The following is a 25,789-nucleotide window of genomic DNA, read 5'->3' on the forward strand; positions in this document are numbered from 1 at the left end:
CCTGAGGTCTAATCCTATCCCATCTCAAATGCTAATCCCACTGGGAACCTGCTCAGGACAGCCCAGCTGGTGTTGATATTAAGTTACATAGAGGGACTATGTCACCCACACAGTTACAAACACATCGCTTACTCATCCACATGAACACAGTCCTAACACCAACTAAGACCCTGCCTCACAGACAGCACGTCACAGGCACATGCTACATGAAGGGACAGACAGAAAGACCACACGGTTGCTTTGAATTAGTCAAACCATTAACTACATCACCATAGCCCCACACAGTATGAGTTAGCACAGCAACAAGTAAAAGGTTACATATATTATAAATCTTGTCCAGACAGAATAAAATTCTGACCTTAGCTTAAGCACCTTACCGAGACATAAAATTCAACACTCAGTGTGTACATGTTAAAAGAGAAATTTCCCACCTTCAGAAAGAGGAAAGAAAAACTGTGCCCAAGGTGAGGAAAATATTGAGCATTTGTCCCTAAACAGGAAGTCTGAGTGGAGAAAGAAGTTACGATCTTCCAGTGGTTAAACGAGACTCCACTCAACATATAAACAGCTTGTAGAGGTGCCGGAAGTGCCAGCTGGATTTTCTCTAGCACTGGACCGATGAAAAAATTGAAATTAAATTGCCATCACAGCAACAGAACGGGTCATGTGGGGAAGTATCAAAACTCGGGCCAAAAAGATTGACTTCACAGAGTGGCTGGCTGGCAAAAATCTAAACAGCTTTGTGAACAATATAACCTCAGAGATGCATCTTACTGGATGTGAAGGCTGCTGAAGACGTTCAGTGCTTTGACATTAAGACAAGATCTTTTATAACCTTACTGAACTTGCTCAATGCCAAGACCATCGTCCCCTTTTCTTATTGAGAGAAAAACAGAAAAAACTTCTTGGGCCGCTAGACTTCATAATAAAGCCTTCATTTTCTGGTACATGAAAAAAAGGAAATTGAAAAGTATATGTAAAAAGAAGACACTACACTATAAAGCTCAGAGGTAGGTGTGCCTCGTGACCATGTACGATGCACCATCCAAAAGTTGGAAAGGTGTGGCAGATTTCTTCCTAGGGCTCCCAAAACTGATCTTACTGCCAATTAGCCATGATGACCCAATCTACTGAGTCCCAGGCTGCAGAGGACAGTTTTGCAGGGAGATTTAAGAAATTTAAGAATGAAATTGTATTAGTCTGTTTCTGCTGCTTATAACAAAATTACCTGGAACTGAGTAATTTATAAGAAAACAAAGTTTATTGCTTATGATTTTGGAGGCTGGGAAGTCCAAAGTTCAGGGAACAGATCTGGTGAGGTGACTCTACAGCAATGCAGGGTGTCACACAGCAGAATGCAGGAGCAGAGAGTTAACGTCCTCATTCATTCTCTTTTTGAAGTCCCCAGAACCACCCCCATTATTCCAAGAATGGATCGGTCCATTCACAAAGGTACAGTCCTCACAACCCGATCACCTCTCCAAGGCCCACACCTTTCAACTACCCCAAGAGAATTTCCCACCCTCTTAACACTGTCACAGTGGGGACCAAGCCTCCAACACATTAAACTTTGGAGGGACACTATGCAATCCATAATAGCAATGTTTTCTCAGCTTTATGTGCCCACCAAGCTTCTGGCCTATCTCGGGTCAGACCTCGCCAGGTGATCACCTGGTCAGTACACTTGGCAGACCTCTGCTTCCTCTCCTGCTGCCATTTACACCTTCTAATTGCTCATTAACACATTCAGCTGAGAGGCAAAGAAAAGAAAAGTGAACGTCCAACCAGTTCGTGACATTCATCACCTATTACCTCTGTTTGATAACTAGGAAAGGAGGCGGAATCAAGCAGACGGCCCATCGGCGGGTCTTACAGCAAACACCTGGACATTTCAAAAGCCTCTCAGACTTCAAAACCAAACTCATCCCCCAATCTGGTACTCTTCTAGTATTCCCTATTTCAATGAATCCAGAAGATTTTGCAGCCAAAAAAAAACAAAGAAGCCCTTGATAATTCCTTCTGATTAACCTCTCTCTTCCAACCCAACCCCAACTCAAGACATGCTCCTGAATAGCTCTCAAATCTATCCAAATCACATCATCTTCTTCCTTGACAGCTGCCCCTTCAGGCAATCTCCCTACCTCTAGTCTCCACCAACTCATTCCCCAGGCTACAGCCAAGGTGAGCTCTGAAAAAGCTAACTCCTTAAAATAGTCTGTAGAGTCCTGAATAGGCCCCTGCTCAGGCTTCTAGAACTCTCTGCTCTGTAGCAGACATATTTGGTTCCTCAAATACATGGACCTTCTCATGCACTAACAGCTTTTGTCACATAATTATCCCCCATGAAAATACAAAGCATCAGCCTCCTACTCCCCCAACCCACCTGCCCATCCCTAGCTCCCTCCACCCCACACAGACAATTCTCCGGGTTACTTCTTCAGCCTTCCCATGAAGCACTACCTCCACAATGGCATCAGCATCTCTACCAAAGCACCTTGTGGCACCTTGGACTTCACCTCCCAAGGACAATGACACACAAATGCATATCAACCATGAGTTTATTTATTAACCTCCCACTTGATGATACATAAATTCCAAGCAGTTAAGGACCTCTGTGCATTTGCTTCCCATTCTCTATGACCATCTATCACAGTGCCAGGCTTAAACTAAGTGCTCCACTGTTTTGTAGAGTAAATGACTGAATGAATGGATAAATTCCAGAGTGACCTCCCAAAATTCTAGCATACACCAAGATAGGTGTTTGTGTTTTTGCTCTCAACTGATTTTAGTCTTCAGTGATCCCAACGTCGTTTATATTTGCTAAACACATCTTAACCTTTTGTGATTTTTCCCTCTGCAACTAAGGTAACATTTCCTAAATGTGGCATGTTTGCAGGTACACAGACACTTACTAAAGACACAGATACCTTGGGCCCCAGTCAACAACACCTACTGAATCAGAATCTCCAAGGTGTGACAATTTAGCTTTAATAAGCACTCCAGGTGATTCTGATGAACTAGGAGACATTTTTAAATGGATTATAGTAACCATCTGGGCTGGAAAAAAGCCTAAGATCTAAAAGAAGAAAAAAAAAAATCCACCAATTATTTCAACACCACCACAAAGTAATTTCGACACTAACAGCAACACTGCTCATCATTCTGTTCTCTGCCACTTGTGTCTAGGACTCTCTACTCTGCTCCTTCTGACCTTTACTGAAAATAACTATTACAGAACAGACATCTGAATGCCCAGGTCCACCTTCCTGCCAGAAACTCTATGTACTTGAGAGGAAGTGAAGGCTTCCTGCCCAAATCAAAGATGCTTCCTTTATCAGGACACAGAGCACCTTAAAGTTAGCCACGGGAAAATGTGAAGTTTTTGGCAGGTCATAATTTTTCTTTTACTGCACACACATCTCCATGGAAAGGAATTCCAAGCCTTAGATATAGTTCAGTTGCATTTTGGTGGAAAAGAAATTAAAAATCGTAGAGATTTTGCCTATCCAAATATATGACCACCACTCCCTACAAACCTTCTGCAGGATCCTTGTCATGCCACACTCTTTGATGCGTGACGTAATTAATCAGAGGATGAAAATGGTCTCTTTCCACTGAAACGAGGCTCAGTTGTTAAGCATTTGCAGACTTCCACAGATATGATAAAGGTGCACATTTTCTGGGCACCTGTTATCCGCAAAAAATACAAGATGCACAAGGCACTCACTATACCTGCCCTTGAGAAGTCTAGGGTTTAGAGAGGGAAAGAAATCTATAAACAGGTGTCTGCAATACCATGGGGTAAGTGAGGACAAAGTCACATACTAGGAGCCCCCCAAAAAGAGAAGGGGATTAAAGAGTGTGTGACTGTGAATTTTATGTTTCAACTTGGCTGGGCCGCAGTACCCAGACATTTGGTCAAACATGTTTGGGTGTCAGTGTGAAAGTACTTTTCAAATGACATTAGCATTTAAATCAGTAGAGTGTGGGTAAAGCAGATTGCCCTGCATAATGGCAGTGGGCCTTATCCAACCAGCTGAAGGTCATTAAGGAGAAAAAGACTGACCTCCAAAGAAGAGGGAATTCCACCTCAGGACTGTCCTCAGACTCAAGCTGCAACATCGGCTCTTTCCTGGGTCTCCAGCCTGCCAGCCTCTACAATCACGTGAGCCAATCTCTTAAAATCAATGAATCAATCTCTCTGTATGTACACCTATACCCTATCAGTTCAGTTTCTCTGGAGAACCCTAATACAGAGGGTTTTCTAAATAAGTGGGCCACATGTGAAATGACCTCCAATGCCCTTATTTGGAGATAGGGAAACTAAAGTCCAAAGAAATGGTGAGGACCCCAGGTCCATATACCCCTTTATGAGAGCCCAAGTATTTTCTGTGGCCTCCACCAGGCTGTCACATGGAAGTGGGATTGTCATTTCGGTTATATTGCACAATGGCACCATGTGGCAGTTAGAGTGTGCACACTTAAGACAGGCAGTCCAGGCTGAAACCCCAAATCAGCCTTTTACTAGCTGTGAAAACTTTGGAGGTACTAATTAAACTCCCCATGCTTCAGCTTCTTCATCTGTAAAGTAGGAGTGATAGGGTAGTTGTAAGACTTAAAGTCGTGCCTACTACATAGTAAGTGCTCACTAATTATTACCTGTTAGTGTAAAGGACCGTGGTTTTAATCTTCTTTATCTCATGATGGCCAGTAAGACAATCAGATTTATTTTACTAACCAAGTAAGACTGTTTATCTCCATGGCCCCAGGAAAGCCCAGCTGTCTCCAGAGCCTAGGAGCTGGGCCGGCAGAGTCTGCACCAATCCCCGACACAACCCCTCTCTTTGCAGAGCAGGTCCACCAGTCCAGCTGGGTTTGAGATACACCAATGGACACATAGAACAAAGGAAAAACTCAGATCCAGCCCTCCTGTGGACAAGATCCAGCTCTCCTGGGTTGAGATCCCACAAGGCCTGCTGGTCCAGGAACGCCCAGCTGAAACCTGTTCCTTCACTCTGCGTTCCTCTGGCTTCTAGTACAGAGTGGGCCACCCTAGGTCTCTGCTGGGTCCAGCCTTTTCATGCAACTGTTGTTTGCAGTATTTGTTTTGGTGCCCACCATGTTTCCAGTGATGCTGACCAAAGCACTGGGAGGGTCCAGGGAGCTGACTGGAGGGCTAGCAGCATTTTCTTAAATCAAGGAAAGAAGAGAAGGTGCCCCAGGGAGTCGAACGTAGGGAGCAAAGACCCAAAAGTGGAGATAAACATGGAATGTAACAGACAAGTCCCTCTACCAAGTTCAGGGTCATTTGCTTGGAAACACACAATGTGACCAGCTGACCCTTATATCTAGAGTTCAAAAATTTGAGTCCTCAGGAAACAGAGAATCTTTGAAGGTTTTCAGAATAAGATTAGATGATTAAAACATCACTTAAGGATATAGTCCCCATGTGAGAAGGTCCTAAGAAGGCAAAACAGGCAGTGCAACAATGGTTAAGAAACTAGGGCTCTGGGCAAAATCCTAGTTCTGTCATTTACAAGCTATGTGAGGCTGGGCAAACTATTTAACCTATAACAGGAACCTGTTTTCTTCTCTGTAAAGCAGGGGCACTAAAGCTTATCTCGTCCAATCATTGTCAGGGTTAAATGAGATAACATGGAAATACTTCCAAACATGCCTGGCCCATGACACACATGGCACCAGCAACCAGAGATCAGCATCAATCGCACTGGCACAGTATAGAAGTGAGGCTACCATGGGGCCGGCCCGGTGGCGCACTGCGATGGTGCGCCACTTGGGAAGCGCGGCGGTGCTCCCGCCGAGGGTTCGGATCCCACATACAGACCGGTTCCCGCTCACTGGCTGAGCGAGGCGCGGGAGCAACACCGAGGGCTGCGATCCCGTTGCTGGTCCCGGTCCGGCACGGGGGCAACACTGAGGGTTGCGATCCGTTGCCGGACACGGAAAAAAAAAAAAAGAAGTGAGGCTACCATCTTGAAATACAGACCGGTTCCCGCTCACTGGCTGAGCGAGGCGCGGGAGCAACACCGAGGGCTGCGATCCCGTTGCTGGTCCCGGTCCGGCACGGGGGCAACACTGAGGGTTGCGATCCGTTGCCGGACACGGAAAAAAAAAAAAAGAAGTGAGGCTACCATCTTGAAATACAGACCGGTTCCCGCTCACTGGCTGAGCGAGGCGCGGGAGCAACACCGAGGGCTGCGATCCCGTTGCTGGTCCCGGTCCGGTACGGGGGCAACACTGAGGGTTGCGATCCGTTGCCGGACACGGAAAAAAAAAAAAAGAAGTGAGGCTACCATCTTGAAAAGGTCAAAGTATATTCCTAAATGCTTCCTCTCACAGTGCAAAAGTGACATAGAAGAATTTTTATTGAACTGCATGGACCACCTCTTAACAATGTTGCTTGAAGCTGTTGTCAGAAAGAATGACAAACGCGGGACCAGAACTGACCCTGTATGACTGATCAGTTCTATACGTAATTTTTTTTTATAAAATAGAAACTTCATAAAATAATCTCAGCTTTTATGACAAGGCCAAAAAAAAACCCACAAAAACATCACATGCAGTGCCAGCTAACTTCACTGGAGGTCTGCTACTCGGCCTCCATCACTACTAAGAACCAGAAAAAAACAAAGTAGGCTTTTTTAAAGCCTGGACACTCAAGTTCTTACCCAGGCCCTCTCACAGAGCCAATTTATCTTAATTTTGGACCTATTCACAAACACACAAATACTTGAGCACCTGTTATGTGCCAGGCCCCTATTTTGGTGACATAATTATTTGCCCCTAGCAATTTAGGGACAGCTACTTAGTAAAAGATGATAGTGGGTATGAGGTATATGTCCATTCAAAACTCCTGTGTTGGAACCTAAACCTCAATGTGGTAGTATTAAGAGGTGGGCCCTCTACAGGTGATTAAGTCATGAGGGCAGAGCTCTCATTAATAAGATTAGCCCTTATAGAAGGGCTCAAGGGAACTAGATAGGCCCCTTTTGCCCCTCTGTCCCTTCTGCCATGTGAGGAGACAGTGTTCAAAGTGCCATCTTGGAAGCAAAGACTGGGCCCTCACCAGACACAGAACCTGCTGGCTTTCGTCTTGAACTTCCTGGCCTCCAGAACTGTTGGAAAAACATTTCTATAAATTACCCAGTCACAAGTATTTTGTTACAGCAGCTCCAATAAACCAAGACAGTGGAAATCAATAAATTAGAAAGGAAGAGGTATATTAGAGATAGATTCATCAACAATAAGAAAAAGTGAAAATAAGACACAGAAGAAAAAGACAGAGATCCAAAAGGCATACACAGAAATAAGCAAAACATCTATGGAGGAAAGAACCCATTTTTAAACAGATGACTAAGTGAAGTTAAGTCCATTCTTTTCTGCAGAGAATGGGCAGGGACCTCCAGCAACCTCTTGCCTTCACAGTCCAAAGAGGAATCCTATTCAATCCAGGACTGTACATGGGCACTCCCTATGCATTCAAGTCAGCACAGGAGATAAAATGTTTGCTCTTCCAGCTTTTAGACATTTAATCACACCTGCAGCTGCCACCTGTGTCGCTGCTGTTTATACGGCTGCCCATAAATGATCAGCAATTCTTGCGTTATTTTAGTACACTACCTAAGATAAGGAAGTATGTACAACATTTTGGAATGAACTGAAAGTGTGATGCTGAGAGAGTTAAACTTCACTTAACTAGAACACAGTGACACTAAATAAAAGGAGGCATTATTTTACTTTAAATCCACCCACAACTTTGAAACGTTATTTGCCACCAAACCTTGATTCTTTGGATGCTGACGATTGCCTCTGACACCCTCTCAATGGCTGAGGGGAAGAAGAGGGTGACTGTCAACCGCACAGCCCCATACAGTGTCATTGCCACAAACACATGGCTGGCTGTCATCATGTTGCCAAGGAGCACATAGGTGGTGAAGGTCACAAACACAATGATTTTGCTTGCAACAAAAAATGATGCCAAATTCAACCCTCTAAGGTAGGAACTTCTCAGAACCTTGGAAATTTCCTTCCTGGAAAAGAGAGCAGAATACAGATTTTAAAAGAAGAATCAAGGTCATGAGTGCAAGTGCCTTCTGCATGTGGCCCCTTTCTAGGCAGTGGACATAGATTGATGTGAAGTATGCATAAAACAAATGTACTTCACAGGGCCTGGTTTTCCAAAGGCTTGCAGTTTCAAATATTGACCTTGCAAAGGACAGGAAATTTTCCCCAGGCTATATAGTCTCTGTTGTAAGATAAAGAATTGTAACACAGCAAAGTTGCTGGCTCAACGACAGACAGGTTACTGACTGATATGTAAAGATACTGGGAAACTGCTATAAGAAGAGAATGCTAAGATCAAGCTTTTGTTGGTGGATCAACTTAACTTCTTGAAAACTGCATTATGGAATGTCACCTTGCTTTTCTTACTGAATGTTACCAGCTTCTATTGTTAAACTTGTTAAACTGTACTTAGCAAAAACCCCACCTGTGTTCTCTTCCTGTAACTTCCTGGTCTGGAGAATAACTGTGGGAAGAGAACCCTAATTCACAGTTAATGTCCCAAATGGAAGGAATGCCTCTCTCTTGAGGGTTCCGGGAGATTAAACCCTTTTCGGGGCTTCTCACTGCTCAGAAGAGATAGGCTTTGAGTAATCTTTGGCAACTCCGTCACCCAGGGGAAAAGGGGTGACAAATCCGTGGGAGGCAAAGCAACAGATTGAGATAAACCATCTCCTACATTATCAAAGTATTTGATAGCACACGCCCTGGGGCTGGCTTCGATACAAAGAACATAGAGATGACTAAATAACCACTTGAGTCATCTACATGATGTTTAATGTCACAGCTTAACATTTTGGGTCAATCAGTCTGGATTTGAACATTCATTCAACAAGCATCTGTAAACACAAGTCCTGTGCCAGGCACCTCATTGACAACAGAAAGATGAATAAGACACAGCCTGCCCCCTCCAGGAGTTCATGACCTGTGGAAGAAAATAAGCAACCCCAAAGTGGGAGACCCCAGACACTAGACAGAAGTAGCTAGCACAGGGCTCCATGGGAACATGGAAAAGAGGCAGGTAACTCAGAGTGGTAGCATCAGGGAAGACAGCACACTTGGCGGAGTCCAGAGAACGAAGGAAAGAACACACCTGGAGCATAGTGAGGTGCACCCACAAAGGTGCAAAGGTGAGAGGGGCCCAGTGCTACCAGGCAATTACAAGAAGTACCACGTGCTGGAGTGAAAAACTACTCAAATATTTAAAGTCAAAAACAAACAAAAAATCTAAAATTATAAAGCAAAACAAAAAGAAACATTATTTCCATGGCTGTGTTTGGAATGAAAAGCACAATACAAGTATATCCAACTTCTATAATCTGCCCATTTGGCTACATTTACATAAATTATAGTTTTATTTTAAATGTCATGACCTTAAATACTAACACCTTTGCATCACTGCTTGTTTGGGATTTGGGGTATGCAGAAAGACTTGGAATTTCATTTTTGTATTAGTAAGAAGCACATATACTTTTTTTGCTTTAAGAAAATGGTAAATGGAAGACCAGGTTAAAATGACGTCCTACGCCAATGTACTTAACCCGACTGCCACGTGCAAGGGGTGAGGTACACAGAATTCCCTAACGTGAAGTTCACCCTGATGTGAAAACAGAGTAAGACTTCTAAATCCATTCAATTGAAATAGGAAATAGAAAAGTACAAAACTATGGTATGATCTATACAAAAACTCACCTTCTCAAACTGGTAATGAGTTCTGCAAATGACTTTTCCCAAGCGTACATTTTTATTATTCTTATGCCAGTTATAACTTCATTCATCGTCCTGATCCTGATGTCTGTGAAAGCTGCAGTTTTACTCCTAAGGGGGACAGACATGGGAGATGAGCCATAGTGATCACAGCCTAACTTTCCTTATCAGCAACAGGCACAGGCAGAGAGCATGGATCCAGTGATTCCCTAAAGCTCTTTAGCTCTGACAACACAGGCAGGTCCTACTCAAAATACAAATGGAAAAAGACCTCAATTAGGAAGTCAACAATTTATCCCAACTCAGTAAGTATTTTTGAGAATTTGCAATATCTGCTGAGTTAGACATGAAAATGAGTCTGATCCAATCTGTCCACACCAGGAGCTCACAGGTGAGGAGGGAAGGCAGAAAGTCACCCGAATCTCACAATCATACAGTTGTCGGTGTTGTCATAAAATAGGGATAAAGTGTTGGGGAGCAGAAAAGAAAGGTCTGTTCATTCTATTGGGAAAGAAGTAAGCAGGAAAAGCTTGAGAGTACCAAAAGCAATTGGACAGGGCCAGGAAGGTTCAGGAACTTTTCTCCAGATGGCAAAGAGGGGAAAGGAAATTCCAAGTAGAGAAAACACCATGACCAAAGGCACAGAAGAAAGACCTCAATGAGCAAACAGCCAGCATCACCTGACAGCCCTGCCAATTATCACTTCTGATATTTGGGGACCTGCTTCAGGTCTAATTCACTTTATCATCAACAACAATTTTTCTAACATATACGCTGATAGGGCTGTAGGATTCTATAAAGACATCATTAAGATAAACCCTGCCCTTGGGGAGCTTATAATTTAATGGAAACATTGAATTAAAACCAACACACAGGTATACACATATGAAAATATGAGGGTACATCAAAAAGTTCATGGATGGGGCCGAGCCCGTGGCGCACTCGGGGGAGTGCGGCGCTGGGAGCACAGCGATGCTCCCACCGCGGGTTCCGATCCTATATAGGAATGGCCGGTGCGCTCACTGGCTGAGTGCGGTGTGGGCGACACCACGCCAAGGGTTGCGATCCCCTTACTGGTCACGAAAAAAAAAAAAAAAAGACAAAAAAATAAAATAAAATAAAAATACATTCAGAAAAACAAACAAAAAACCCCCCAGCTCTTAGAAAATAAAGATACAATAGCAAAAATTAAAAACTGAACATAAGAGCTTCCTGTTTCCAATAATGGCAGGCTAGGATATTTGGATCAACTATCACTATTTCCACAGACAAAAACTTAAAAATCTAGATTAAATATATTTCAAAAATTTTAAAGCATCAAAGAAAACAAACAAAGACAATACAGAATTGCAAGGTGACAAGTAAAGTAAAAATGAGAATCAAGAAAGGTAAAAGAGCACACAAGCTACTTTTGCCCTGAGAGTTCATGGATGGACTCACATTCTATTTCAATTCCGTTTTCCCATGAACTTTTTGACATACCCTAGTAGCTCTAACACAAGCATAACAAAAATATATGTAGCTAGAATTGGGCCTATAAAATGTTTAAATTTATTATTATTTAATATATGTTTAAACAACTTCTGTATAAATTCTGTTAAAGGACACTCTATTTACTGAGGCTACAGTGCCTAGAAAGCTAGCCAGAAGGAGCCAGCAAATGCCTTCAGCTTAAGGCTGGATCCCTCCTTGGCTAAACCCGAGAAGCCTGCAACATATGCAAAGAAGAGATAATAAAAGGCATTTCTTTTGTTTCTGAATGAAAGCATCAGGCAGAACTGTGGATGTTACCAGATACACATGACACATTTTTTAAACCAGTATATCTCTTACCGCAATGACGAAAACAACTTCCCGAAGCAGCTTTGCAAAGGCAGAAGAATAATCAGAACTACCATGCCGGCAAGACACGATATCCCTATTTCCATCCAGAGAAGGACAGTCACTGCAATAGCTTGCAGTGGTCCTGCCCACAGAAAGTGTAAAAAGATAGTTACCTTCAAAGAAAAAGACAAGGCACTCTTAGGACTATATAAAAACAAAGCCAGTAAGAATACAGTATAGAAACAATCTGCTCAGAAAGAATAGGCAAAATCCTAAACAGAAATGGTCACAGTGGGGCCGGCCCGGTGGCGCACTGCTACAGTGCGCTGCTTGAGAGCGTGGCGGCGCTCCCGCCGAGGGTTCAGATCCCACATACAGACTGGTTCCTGCTCACTGGCTGAGTGAGGTGCGGGCGCAACACCAAGGGGTGCGATCCCGTTGCCGGTCCCGGTCCGGTACGGGCGTGACACTGAGGGTTGCGATCCGTTGCCGGACACGAAAAAAGACAAAAAGGGAAAAAAAAAAAAAAATGGTCACAATGAGTTTTAAACCTGCTAAAACAGAAATCCAGGTATGTACCACGGACGAAGCAGTCCCCATCCTGGTGCAATGAAGGGACGAAGGACAGGCTTCAGGTACTTACAGGAGAACTTGACCAGCAGCCTTGGAAGGAAGAACTCCATCTTGTCTATTTCACAGATGAGCTTGGTGCTTCCCAGAACTCTCTCTGCTACAAAATTTAGCCCCCATCTCTCCTGGGGCTCCCCAGCACCCCATGTAAGCCTATATGGTGCTGCCTACCATATTCTCCAGTAATTACTTGTGTATTTATCTCCCGGACAGGCTGCAAGCTTCTTCAGGGCAGAAACCAAGTCTCATTCTTCCCTGATACTGAGTAGGGAAGTAGGGGTCTCAGCTCATGTTTGATGAATGAATAATTGAAAAAGAAATGATTCTAGTGCAATACAGATCTGCCCAGCGGCTAGAATGCCCTGGATTACGTGATATTTCCATAAGGTAAGTAAAAAATAGGTGTGGTGGGACAGAGATGAGTCAGTTATTTCTGGCTAGGGACCACACAATTGGCATTATTTATTGAAGGGTTCCTATGTACCAGAAACTGTATTAGGCATCTGGGAAAGAACAATCCCTACCCAGCAGGGGCTCATCAGCTACAGGAGGAAGATCACTGGCGGAGTTTGTATGTGTTGTCCCCTCCAAAACTCATGTGGAAATTTGATCTCCAATGTGGCAGTGTTGGAAACTGATTGAGTCATGGGGGTGGATCCCGTATGAATGGATTAATGCTCTCCCTGGGGGAGAGGGGAGTAATAAGTGAGTTCTCGCTCTATTAGTTCCCGCGAGAGCTTATTGTTTATAAGACTATGGCACCTCTTGCTTCTCTCTCTTGCTTCCTCTCTTGCCATGTGACCTGCTTGTATCCACCGGATGCCTGCCACTTTTCTGCCATGAGTAGCAGCAGCCTGAGGCCCATGCCAGATGCAGCTGTCCCAGAATCGTAAGCCAAATAAACCTCTCTTCTTTATAAATTACCCAGTCTCAGGTATTCTGTTATAGCAACACAAAATGGACTAAAACAGAAAATTGGTACGGAGGAGTGGGGTGTTGCTATACAGACACCTGAAAATGTGGATGCATCTTTGGAGCTGGGTAATGGGCAAAGGCTGGAGGAGTTTGGAGGACTTAGAAGACAACAGAAAGATGAAGGGAAGTTTGGAATGTCTTAGAGACTTATGTGGTGGTGAGCAGAATGCTGATAGAAATGTGGACAGTAAAGGCCATGCTGATGATGAGGTCTCAGCTAGGAATGAGGAACTTATTGGGAATTGGACAAAAGATCACCCTTGCTACACCAAAGCAAGGAACCTGGCTGCATTGTGTCGATGCCCTTGGACTTTGTGGAAGTTGGAACTTAAGAATTGTGAACCAGAGCATTTGGCCAAAGAAATTTCTAAGCAGCAAAGCATTAAGGAAGTTGCATGGTTTCTTTTTAGAGCCTACTCTGAGTTATGGTGGCAAAATCATGATGTAAAGCCAAAATTTAAAAGGGAATCATGGCAGAAAGATTTGGAAAATTTGCAGCCTGGCTATGCAGTAAAGAAGCGGAGAGCCAGAGAACAATGCAAGGGTGAAGCAGATAAACTGGTTGCTAAAGACATTATCTTGGCAGTGAGGCAGCCAGATGCTTACAGCAGAGAAAATGAGAGGAAAGCCCTGCAGGCATTTCAGAAGTCGGGAAGGGTGCCCCACCCATCACAGACCCTGAGGCCTAGAAGGACTGAGTTATCCTGGAGGACAGACCTGGGGCACAGCTGCCCTCAGGATCCTGCTCCCTGCATCCCAGATGCTCCAGCTGGAGCAGCCCAAGTGTGGTTTGTGCAGCAGCCCTGGAGAGTAGAGGCCCAAAACCTCAGTGGCATCCACGTTGTCTTAAGTCTGCAGGCTGGCAGGACGTGAGAGCAGTGGAGGCATGGCAGCCTCCACTCAAATTCCAGAGGATGTATGGAAAAGCCTGGGGGCCCAGGCAGAGACCTGCCGCAGGAGCAGAGCTACTGCAGAGGACATCTACTAGAGCAATACCGAGCAGGAAAGTGGGGTTTGAGCCCCCAAAGAGAGCCCCCACCAGGGAAATGTCAAGTACAGCCAATGCAGCAGGGCTGCCGCCAGGACCCCAGAACTTCAGGGCCACTGGTAACATGCAACACAGGCTTGGAAAAGCCACAGGCACCAGCGTGGCCCACTGGGCTGTGCCTGGCAGAGCTGTGGGAACAAGGCTGTCTGGTGCTTTGGGGGCCCAGATGCCCAGTTGTGCCCAGGATGCAGGACTTGTAGTCAAAGAACATTATTTTGGAGCTTTTTTTTTTTTTCCTTTTTGTCTTTTTTTGTGTCCAGCAACGGATTGCAACCCTCAGTGTCGCGCCCGTACCGGACCGGGACCGGCAACGGGATCGCAACCCTCGGTGTTGCGCCCGCACCTCGCTCAGCCAGTGAGCGGGAACCGGTCTGTATGTGGGATCCGAACCCTCGGCGGGAGCGCCACCGCGCTCCCAACCGGCGCACTGTAGCAGTGCGCCACCGGGCCGGCCCTATTTTGGAGCTTTAAGACATAATGTCTGCCCTGCTGGGTTTCGGACTTGTTTGGTGCCTGTTTCTCCTTTCTTTTGGCCTATTCCTCCCTTTTGGAATGGGAATGTATACCCAATGTCTGTTCCACCGTTGTATCTTGGCAGTAGATAAATTTGGTTTGGTTTTTCAGGTTCACAGCTGGAAGGAATTTTGCTTTTGGTCTCAGATGAGACTTTGGACTTTGGACTTTTAAGTTAGTGCTGGAGCAAGAATGATTGTATTTTGTATGTGAGAGTGACATGAGTTTTGCGGGGCCAGGGGCAGAATGATGGAGTTTGGATCTGTTGTCCCCTCCAAAACTCATGTGGAAATTTGATCTCCAATGTGGCAGTGTTGGAAACTGATTGAGTCATGGGGGCAGATCACTCATGAATGGATTAATGCTCTCCCTGGGGGAGGGGGGAGTAATGACTGAGTTCTCGCTCTATTAGTTCCCACGAGAGCTTATTGTTTATAGGACCCTGGCACCTCCTGCTTCTTGTCGCCATGTGATCTGCTTGTACCTGCCAGCTGCCTGCCACTTTTCCGCCATGAGTAGAAACAGCCTGAGGCCTCTGCCACAGGCAGCTGTCCCAGAATCGTAAGCCAAATAAACCTCTGTTCCTTATACATTACCCAGTCTCAGGTATTCTGTTACAGCAACACAAAACGGACTAAAACAACCACTCAGCACACAACCCATTGCTATGTGCTAAGAGTTAAGAAGAAGGACTAGGAAGACAAGGCAGACTATTAGGTACATTTAACCAAGCTGGGCAAGAACACTGCACTCTGCCTATTTACTACTGAAGTCTGTTGTAGGCAACATCAAGAAAACAAAACTCTAGTCTCCAGGATAAACACATTATTATATCTAGATTGCACACAGAAGTGAGATCTGGATAAAAAGTAATCTTATGTCCTGAAAAGAATCCTGGCCTACACCAAAAACTGGCACCTGACATTCCGGTAAGTTAAACTGAATGAAAAAGGATCCCTCAGGTGCAGCTTACCTGATCAAACTTGTTCACATCATTGGACAGCAGGTTAACTATCTGGCCTGTGGTTGTCTTCCCCATGGCCATGTTACTAAGACGAAGTGCCTGAAATGAAAAAGCGGAGTACAGATTTGTATTCCTACACAGACACAAAGTCACACTTAGGACACAGCAGTCCTGAGCACGTTTTCGTGGGATCATGTGTGACATAAAGACCAGGATGACCCACGACAGCGGTTCTAAGGACTGGCACTGTCAGCCCTGGCCTACAAGCACAACAAAGGGTGGAGTTGGAAGTAGAGGGAAAACCCCCCACCTCATTTTTTAATAAATTTGGATGTGCCCAAAGTACAGAAAGACATAAGTTTATTTTTAAGAGCCAACCAGAGTAATTTTGAGCCAATTAGATATGAGTGAAAAGGAAAAACATGAGGGGACTTGGATTATGAATTGGAATCAATCATTAATTCTGTGTGTGATGTCATTTAAACACTTAGTTTTAGTTTCCTCATTCTGCAGAAGGAAATGAGCCCTCACCCTGCCCAGATGACAGAGTTCTAATGAGAGTGAAATGACGAATATTTATTGACTGTCTACCTGTGGAGGACACCAGGAGCCCTGGGAGATACAAGGGCTGGTGAGTGCTGTTGTCCTGTCTTGAGAGACAGGACTAGGTACAGACACAAACACCTGCAATGCAAGTGTGGACAAGACAGGGAGTGCAGCAGTCTGCAGAGCTGAGTAAGAGAAGGGCCCTGCGGGTGAAAGGCACAGAGAAGTACAGAGAAGGGGACATGTGGAGCCACTGAGTAAAGGACATCCACAATGTGGCAGGGAAGGAAGACTGGGAAGCCACTAACAAGTGTGTAAGGCAGTGTGAAACAGAGAATGTTTTTTCTTTTTAAGTTACAGTGAGAAAGAAGATTAATCTGGAAGATGCGACTGGCCGGGAGATTCCTGGAAGAAAGAACATGTAGTGGCTGCTGTAATAACTGTCCTATAGGAATCATTTTCAAAAACTCTGAAGACAACTGTGCCCAACTTGCATTAGCATTTAGACTATCACTGCTGCTCACGATGAGGACTAAAGGGTAAGATGGCACAGATGACAATCTGCAAAAGACAAAGATCTCTAAGTACACCATTAGGGCTACTTATAATTCAGGAATGCCCATGCCCGGGTATTGAGAAAGACTAAAAAAGGCCAGGCTCTGGAAGCTCAGGCATTCAGGTTACAACACAAGTTAACAGAAGGAAATCAGTCATACACTAGATAGGATTAAAATAATAATAATAATAATAATAATAATAATAATAATAATAATAATAATAATAATAATAATAATAATGAAGTGCTTCTAATATTATCAATGAGGAAAATACAGCAAACTGCCAGGATTCTGCTTCCAATCCTGAGAAAGTAATTAGAACTGGGCTTGTCTTCCATCGTAAAACTGTAAAACTGAACAAAACATACTAAGCGGCTGTTCTCAGGTGCTGAACCATGGGCAAAGCAGGGCTGTGAGCCTTGAGAGAAGGGAAATACAGGAGGTGGCCCATGCTGGGCATGGCTTTCTGCCTAGGCACACTTTAGGCTCAGGCAGAACTGCAGTTTCACTGAGCAGAGGAGGAACAGAAGGTTTTTCTAAGTTGCAGAAACCTTGGAATCTGTGGGCCATAGTACTAAAGATGGGCCCCAGAAGTTGTAGTAGAGGTTTGCCAAAGGTATTTTGCCAAGGGCTTCACTGCAAGCAAGGGCTTCCATGCACAGGGCAAGACTCCATGAGGCCTAAAAGAGAGCAGGTGCTGTGGGACTGAGTGCCGAAGGGATATTCCAACGGTCATGCAGTGAGGGAAGACTGCAGTTTCTGTCCAACTAGAGTAAAGAGATCTCCAGAAGGCCCTCAGACATTCAACTGTGACCCCAAGAAGACCGGGCCTTAGCAATAAAGATCTCACTGTAGAGTAAGAGCCAGGCGTGCACTTGGACTAAGTTCAAAATGGAAATACCTTCCCAATGATTGATTGATAGAAAGATGAAGAGATAAACAGATAGACAGATTGAATCATAGATACAATTCTGACAGGACTGATCTGCCAGAAATTTAACTGCCTACCAGAGCAAAACTCAATACTCTTTCACCTAGACTCCCTAGAATGTATCACTCATAACACTCAACAAAGTGAAACAATTATTAGATGAGACAAGAAACAAGAAAATGTGACCCATAATCAAAGGGGGAAAAAGTCAATAAACACAGACCCTGAGATGATCCTGATTTTGGAATTACTAGACAAGAACTATAAAACAACTATTATAAATATGTTCAAGGAGTTAAAGGAAAATTTCGTTATAAGAAGTGAACAGATAAGTAATTTTAGGAGAGAGATGAAAACTATCAAAAAGAATACAACGGAAATTCTACAACTGAAAAGCACAGTATCTGCAATGAAAAATTCATCAGGATAACATTAACAGCAAATAATTTCACTGATCTTATCCCAGAGTCACTAACCCTTTCTTCTGTACTTTACAATCCTATTAAAATATGGCCAAGAACCTGAATAGACATTTCTCAAAATAAGATATACAACTGGCCAACAAGCATATGAAAGAATGCTCAATATCACTAATCATCAGAGAAATGCAAATCAAAACCACATGGAGATTATCGCCTCACCTCAGTGAGGCTATTGTCAAAATGAGAGAATAACAAATGCTGGTGAGGATGCAGAGAAAGGGGAACCCTTCTACACTGTTGGTGGGACTGTAAATTAGTACAGCCACTATGGAAAACAGTATGAAAGTTTCTCAAACAACTACAGATAGAACTACCACATGATCCAGCAATTCCACTACTGGGTATATAGCCAGAGGAATAGAAATTATCATGTCAAAGGGATCCTTGCACTCCCATGTTTACTGCAGCTCTATTTACAACAGCCAAGATATGAAACCAACCTAAACGTCCATCAGTGGACAACTGGATAAGGAAAATGTGGTATATATACACAATGGATACTACTCAGCCATAAAAATATAAATTAAACTCTGCCCCTGGATGAGCTTGAGAAAATTATGTTAAGTGAAACAAGCCAGGCACAGAACGGCAAATACTACGTGTCCTCACTCATAAGTGGGAGGAAGGAAAGGAGGGAGGGAAGAAAGAGAGAAGGGGCAGAGGGAAGAAGAAACTAACAATCGATAATAGTTGAATTTTTTCAAAAAAGAACAGAGCTGTGGTTACTAGAGGTGGGAAAGGGGGAGGGAGAGGGGAGTTAGCGAAAAATTTGTTAATGGACACAAGGAATGATTACGTTCTGTAACGATGAATATGCTAACTATCCTGATTTGATCATCACACATTGCACACAGGTATTGATGTTCAACTCTGTACCCTGCAAATATATATAATCAATTATGCTTTAATTTTTTAAAAAGGTATAAAATTGATTATCTAAGTTCTATCTAAGATCAAGACCAAAGAAACAAAAAAACAAACAAAACAAAACACACTCTGTTCACACCCCCAGAAGAGCACTTAGTAAATCAACTGTATTTCTGTTGCCCTCAGGAGCTATCAGCGCCCTGAGCACACAGACCCTGCCTCATTAACTTGTACCATTATGATCATAAAAACAAGCTACCATTTAATAAGCACCTACTACAAGCCAGACAACTGAACAGGAAAACAACCTTCCAATGTGAGAATTATCCCATTTTTGTAGATGAGAAAATAAACAGAAAGTATTCACATCTTACAGAGAACAGGCACTCAATAATTTTTTTAAATGCAGCAAGTTACCACTGTTCCTCATTAACATAGAAGATTAAAGTGTGGTTTTAATAAACTATATGTTATATTTTAAACAGCTCACATCCAATGTAGAGAAAAACAATCTGCAAATTAATGCATCATCGTTCTGCAAATATTTTGGTTCTATACCTTCTTAACCCAACATGTTACAAAAGGACACCATTTGATTATATTTGTTTTTTTACGATCCTCAAACTGGCCAGCCACCAGAAAAAAAAAAAATTTGTTGTCCCTGTGAAAACAAAATAGTTCCACCATGAGAACAAATAAAAGGCAATGAAAACAAACTGGAGTCGATACTTGGACTATATATGCCAGGCTCAAAGTATCTTTAATAAATCAAGAGCATCTGAATTTTAGTAAGAGTTATAAAAGCCTACCAATTTAAGAAAAAAGTCCAAGAACGTGTGCAAAAAATTTACAAAGAAAAACACAAACGGCTACTGAAAATATGCAAATACTCAAAATCACTATTACTCAAAGACAAGTTAAAAAACAAAGCACTATTATTTTTCATGTATGAAATTGGCAATGATTATTAAAATAAACATCCAGTCTGGAAAAGGGTGTGGGAACGCCTCATTTTCACTGGGGAAGATGTAAATATACAGGGTCTTCAAAAAGTTCATGGAAAGATCAGTATTATCTTTTAAGTCCAATTTTCCATGAACTTCTTGAAGTACTCTCATAGTTAACAACTCTTTGGGAGGAAATCTGACCTATCACAAATGCCTTAAAATGTGAATACCGAGGAAATTAAGGATGTGTCCAAACATCCAGCTTGAATCATGTCCATTGAAATGCTGTTTGTAATATATGAAAACTGGAAAACAATCTAAATTCTAATTATTGGTTTTACTAGAATCTGCATGGCCATTCAGAACAATATTGTGAACTATGGAATGCAAACTCCATCAGAGCAGGATTCCACTTTACAGTTGGTTAGTACTATGGGTAGGCAAGGAAATATGCTTGAGATTATAAAAGAACTCTATAATCAACAACAAAACATTAATTCTATTCAATTTTTAAAAAACAAATGATACCTATCATTTATTTGAAAAAATAAACTGTTTCTTCCTTCCCAATTATTTTAATCAGCAAACACAAAACACAACCCAAGCATGGACACACAAATATCACCATCAAAGGAATAGGAGAAGATGACCCTTCTGTGAGTTTTGCAGACTGGTGAAACATATTATCCCTTCTTGGATTAAATGTATTAATCCAATCTTCATTTTAATAGAAAACCTCCCTAGAAAATGCAATCTGCCATTCATCACCTTCACAATGCAGACTCCTCACAACCTACAAGACGCTTACCCAGCATCCACGACCCTCAGCGTGTGTGGACGCACCTCACACAGAGTGTCCAAATGGCTGTGCTTTTTCAATTTGGGCTAGTTTTTCACTCCATCTTGCCCCTTGCTGCCATCAGACTATCTCACCATCATTATCTACTACTGGTTTTGACTAAGATATGGCTTAATAGTATTGTAAGTAAAGTCGGAGTCATCAGGTTCTGAATATGCACATAAAGGACTGTCAGATTAGAAAACAAGTAAGTACAAAGGTACTTCAAACAGTTCGTGAAAATACAGAATTAAAAGAGAATGGGAGTCTTCCCCTTACAGTCGTGTTACTGCTTTGCATTTCCGCTTCCTTCCTGGTTCACGGCCCTACATCAGAGGTGAGCTGGTGAGATAATACAGCTTCCAGACAGACTGACTGTTACTGCACAGGCAACTACAATGAGCATATTCAGCTCACCTGAAGCAGAAAACTGCCTGTATTTTTCCAGTACTGCCAGCCACAGTTGATTGGTAATGCTGCCACACCTACTTTCATGGTTGCAAAATCTAAAGCCATTAATCTGTTTCTGAAGGGAGGACTCAGGGACTGTCTAATACCTTCCCTCCCAATGAACATGATGGTAACTACTCCACAGTCATGTTCCCTCTGTGGTTCTGTAGAAGAGAAGAGATTCAAGGAAATGAAATAGATCATACAAAATCAACAACCAGCCGCTCAATAATCTGACAGTTCTATTGGCTTCTGGGTTTTTCTTTTGGGGGGGGGGGGGTTTTTTTTTTGCCTTATTTTTCATGGCTAGCATGCAAGCTAGCACACCTGTACAGAAAGTTCCCTGTAGGCTGTGAAGTATTTGGCATTTACCTCCTGGAGATACCATTAGCTTTCTTTCACTCCGCTAGCCACCTTTTACCATGATACATACCACTATGACCTACTGGAGTCAGAAGAACAGAAAAACATGCTCAGAGTTCATGAGCCAGGTCCGGCCCTGTGGTCAAGTGAGCCACCAAGTGTGAGGGCCACAATGTGAACCCCCAAAACCACTCCAAAGGGAAGGGCTGTCTTTGATATGTGCTTTGAGGGTAGGCCATGCTTCTGAAAATCTAAGAGACACACTGGCTGCTTCTGAAAATCTAAGAGACCTGAATTCCTTAGGAGGAATTTCTCCATATTCTCTCACCTCCCCCTTCTCAGAGGGCCAGAGAAAGGACTCGTTCATGGTAGCCATGAGTCCTGTGGCTGGCCTCTCCAATGCACTGGGAATCCTGGGGACTCTGCAGCCCTGAAAGGATGAGAGACAAAGCAAAGCATGGCCGGCCCCCACTCCACAGAGGGCCCAACAGTCTGCAGGAAGACATGCTACATGAGAAACACTACTCCCCACTGTGGGTGCCAGATGTGTCCCTGATACTTGGGAACGTTTTAGAATATCTAATCATAGAACTAAAAATAGGTGCTTCACTGAGTGAAGTGGTAGTCAATATATATTATTTTAGCAAAATTACTACCATTTAAGTAATAAACTCTACTAATACCTATGGAAAGAACACGTAGCACTATTTGATATTAGTCTGTTCAAGGGGGCACATCCCCACACGATGACTAGACCCTTATCCCAGATCCTTCCATCATCAATTTCTTTGTTTGAAAGAGAAGCCCCATCCAAATGGCTACTCACCAAGAGAAGGGAACAGAAATGAGCAAGACGTAACAGCTGCGGCACAGGTGAACTGCCAGAGCAAGAAGAAGAAAGAAAAATGTGTGGAGTGTGAAAGGCCCAGGGGTGGGTGAGAAAGGACAGCGGGACACACACAGGTACAAATGCACATTTTAGGATTAGGTGAGAGAAAATAATCTTAATGAGAATATACATGAAGTACACCCCCTATAGAAGGGGAAAAAAAAAAAAAAACTTCTAACATCTTTTTATCATGTTTTTCTGCTTCCTGTTACTAAAAGAAAATTATAGAAAACAAAGAAAAAATGTTTATAATCTATTGTCTCAAAAATGGCATGTTTAGACATAAAAACTGACACATGAAGCCAATGCCGAGTCTTTTATAACAACTATATTTATAACTATTTTGTCTATAAAGAAGTGTTTAATTATTTTGCTTGGCATGAGCCTTCAGACCAAAAGAGAACTTAGGGAAGCAGCAGGCCCTCTACAGACTCACCGTGGTACCTAATTCTACTGAGAATTAGTCAAAATGAGGATGGTTTACAAATGTGGTTTTCCTCTTTGCCTAACGTTGTATGCTTATCAAAGGACTGAACTTGAGGAGGTTGGATACTCCATAATCCTAAAGCAGCAGCGCACTCCTGCAACACTGCAAAATCAGTTCTGTCACTAGTTCCCTCTTCAACATCACCTTTGAAGCTTCAAGAAAATTAAGAGATCTGTGCAGCAGAAAGGAAAAAGTGCAAAAGTCAGGAAAGGCTGTCTGAATGAGGATTTACTCACCATATACTTTCACTTATTTATGCTTGTGGTTGGCCAGTACAGGGATCCAAACTCTCAACTGTGGTGTCACAAGGCAGTGCTCTAACCAATTGAGTAACCAGCCCACTGTCACCACATACATTTTTAGAACCAAACTCACTCGAAGCAGCAATGCCTTAATTTCTTTCATTGATAAGTATAAAGAAAAGAGAAAAGCTCACAGAATAAGGAGCCAGCCAGCCAGCTACACACTCTTCACCAAGTTCCCTCTTTCTCAATACCACAGTCTCCCCCTACTCATGTGAGTACATATCAAATAGCAGCTGTGTGCCACCAGCTGTCACCTCGCAGATACCCAACAAAGAACACAACCCCGTTCAGTGAATGGGTCCCAGAGGGAGCGGAAAGGAAGAGATGAGGACTTCAAAACACAGCCAAGCAAAGAGCTACAGAGGAGTAGAATGTTCTTTCAAATTCCTTCCTTTTTCTCTACAACTAACTGAAAGTTCATCCCCACAGTTGAGGATTGGGGTGAATGGCAATTTTTTCACATAATACTAAGTAAATGTATGACCTATTCAAAAAATTAAACTGACCTTGAGGACATTATGCTAAGTTTAATAAGCTAGTCAGAGAAGGACAAATAGTCCATGATTTCACTTCAGCATAAATCCCAAGGAAAGGAACGCAGAGATTCATGCTGCACTTTCACTTTCGGGGGGCTGTATCCTCCCCTGCCCCCTCCCCAAGCTGTTGTTCCCTTTACCTTCCTCTAGCACAGTGTTTTGCAAGCTTTCCCTGGGGCATAAATTAAGTATACAGTCATCTATCAGAATCCATTGGGAATTGGTTCCAGGACCTCCCTCAGATACCAAACTCCACAGATGCTCAAGTCCCTTATTATGTATATAATGTATCATTTTATAAATAATGTAGTATTTGCATATGATCTACACACATCCTCCCATATACTTTAAATCATCTCTAGATTACTTATAACACCTAATACCATCTAAATGCTATGTAAGTAGTTGTTACACAGTATAGTTTAGAGAATAACAAGGAAAACAGTCTACATATTCAGAATAGATGCAACCATCCTTTTTTTTTTTAATATTTTTGATTTGTGGTTGGCTGAACCCATGGATGCAGAACCCACAGATACAGGGAGCCAACTGTACAGATTTCCAGGCCCTTTCCTTAGAAATTCTGATGGAGTAGATCAGTGAGGGGCCCAGGTTCTGGGCATGCAGATGACTCATGACAGAATTTGGTGAGCCTCAGCCCAGCATATTCCCTCACCCTTTATTTGTTCAGCAAGAAAGTTAAACAGGTATGTCCCACAGCTCCTACGATCACACCCTGTACTGTACACACACAGACCTCCCAGCTCCAAGACTCATAAACATCCAGGCCACTAAACTAGAGACAGCTGCTCCGACCATGGCTGAATGACTAATCCTGGACCAGCCTGCACATCCTCCTCTGCCAGAAACCACCATAGAACCAGCCAAAATTATGAGACAGATGTTTCCAGGCACCAGATAACAGGCAGTGTGCAAGACTAATCCCTGAGAGATGGGCTCCGTCTCCACTGCTTCCCAATGGGGGCAATGAGCTGAAGTCCAAAGAGAACACAGCAGCCCTGCTGATCTGAGGGGGCAGAGGTCATAGTTGGGTCAGGTGAAGCAGCTGGAATCTAAGAGGCAAAGCAACAGACAGTAAGGAGGTATCAGCAAGGAAGGATCACAGAAGTCTGCGGGGAGGGAACTTGCTGCAAGTCCTTGGCTGAGGGGTGGGCTACAAAGGCACAGGCCAAGACCACCCAAGATTTAACAGAGAGCTGGTGCTATGGAGCAGCAAGCTGAACAGAGATACTAAAGTTCAAGCAGAGCTGACATATCGGAATTCTTACCACCATATATCATTAATAAGCCCAGCATACAGCCGAAATACCAGAAAGACCATGCCTTAGAATTAAAGGCCACTCCCCAGAGAAATGATTCTCAGTGAGGACAATTTTGCCCCCCAGGGGACATCTGGCCATGTCCGGAGACATTACTAGTTGTTACAGCTAGAGAGGTGCTATTAGCATCTGGTGGATAGAGGCAACAGATGCTGTTCAACACCCTGCAATGCACAGGGCAGCCCGACCCAAGTGTCAGTAGTTCCAAGGTTGAGAAATTCTACCCTAAAACAGACTTACTCTAAACTTGTCATAGAAAAAATTAAAACCAAGCCCTAATAAGACCCACAAAGGACATAAGGTTTGAAGGTTGGGTCCCAGCAAGTTAGAGAAGTTTGGAAAACACCTTAGATTTCCAAAGTTCTGCCCTACCACAAAGCCAAGCCTACATAAGTTCTAAGGAAGCAGCCGGTCATTAAGCGATCTATTAATGTAAAATTCTGTAGAGGCTTAGAAATCTTGATTCTCATTTGATTTTTAGAATAGGGGTTTTAGGTAAATGCATGTA

At 43.1% G+C, this 25,789-nt stretch overlaps 1 protein-coding gene across 1 annotated transcript in view; it reads right to left on the reverse strand.

Annotated features, from left to right (window-relative positions):
- The window catches only part of ABCC4 (ATP-binding cassette, sub-family C (CFTR/MRP), member 4), a gene marked incomplete at its 3' end in the record, with an annotated part of 176,263 nt that overhangs the window by 127,348 nt on the left and 23,126 nt on the right, over window positions 1-25,789 (reverse strand). Inside the window, exons 4-7 of the mRNA XM_008574597.1 lie at window positions 15,753-15,842; window positions 11,623-11,786; window positions 9,775-9,900; window positions 7,802-8,051 (exon numbers count right to left, since the gene is read on the reverse strand). Coding sequence (XP_008572819.1) covers window positions 7,802-8,051; window positions 9,775-9,900; window positions 11,623-11,786; window positions 15,753-15,842 — 630 coding nt within the window. The remainder of the gene's footprint in view (window positions 1-7,801; window positions 8,052-9,774; window positions 9,901-11,622; window positions 11,787-15,752; window positions 15,843-25,789) is intronic.

Source organism: Galeopterus variegatus, unplaced genomic scaffold (genome assembly GCF_000696425.1).
Source record: "Galeopterus variegatus unplaced genomic scaffold, G_variegatus-3.0.2 Scaffold1070, whole genome shotgun sequence".
Lineage (NCBI taxonomy): Eukaryota > Metazoa > Chordata > Mammalia > Dermoptera > Cynocephalidae > Galeopterus > Galeopterus variegatus.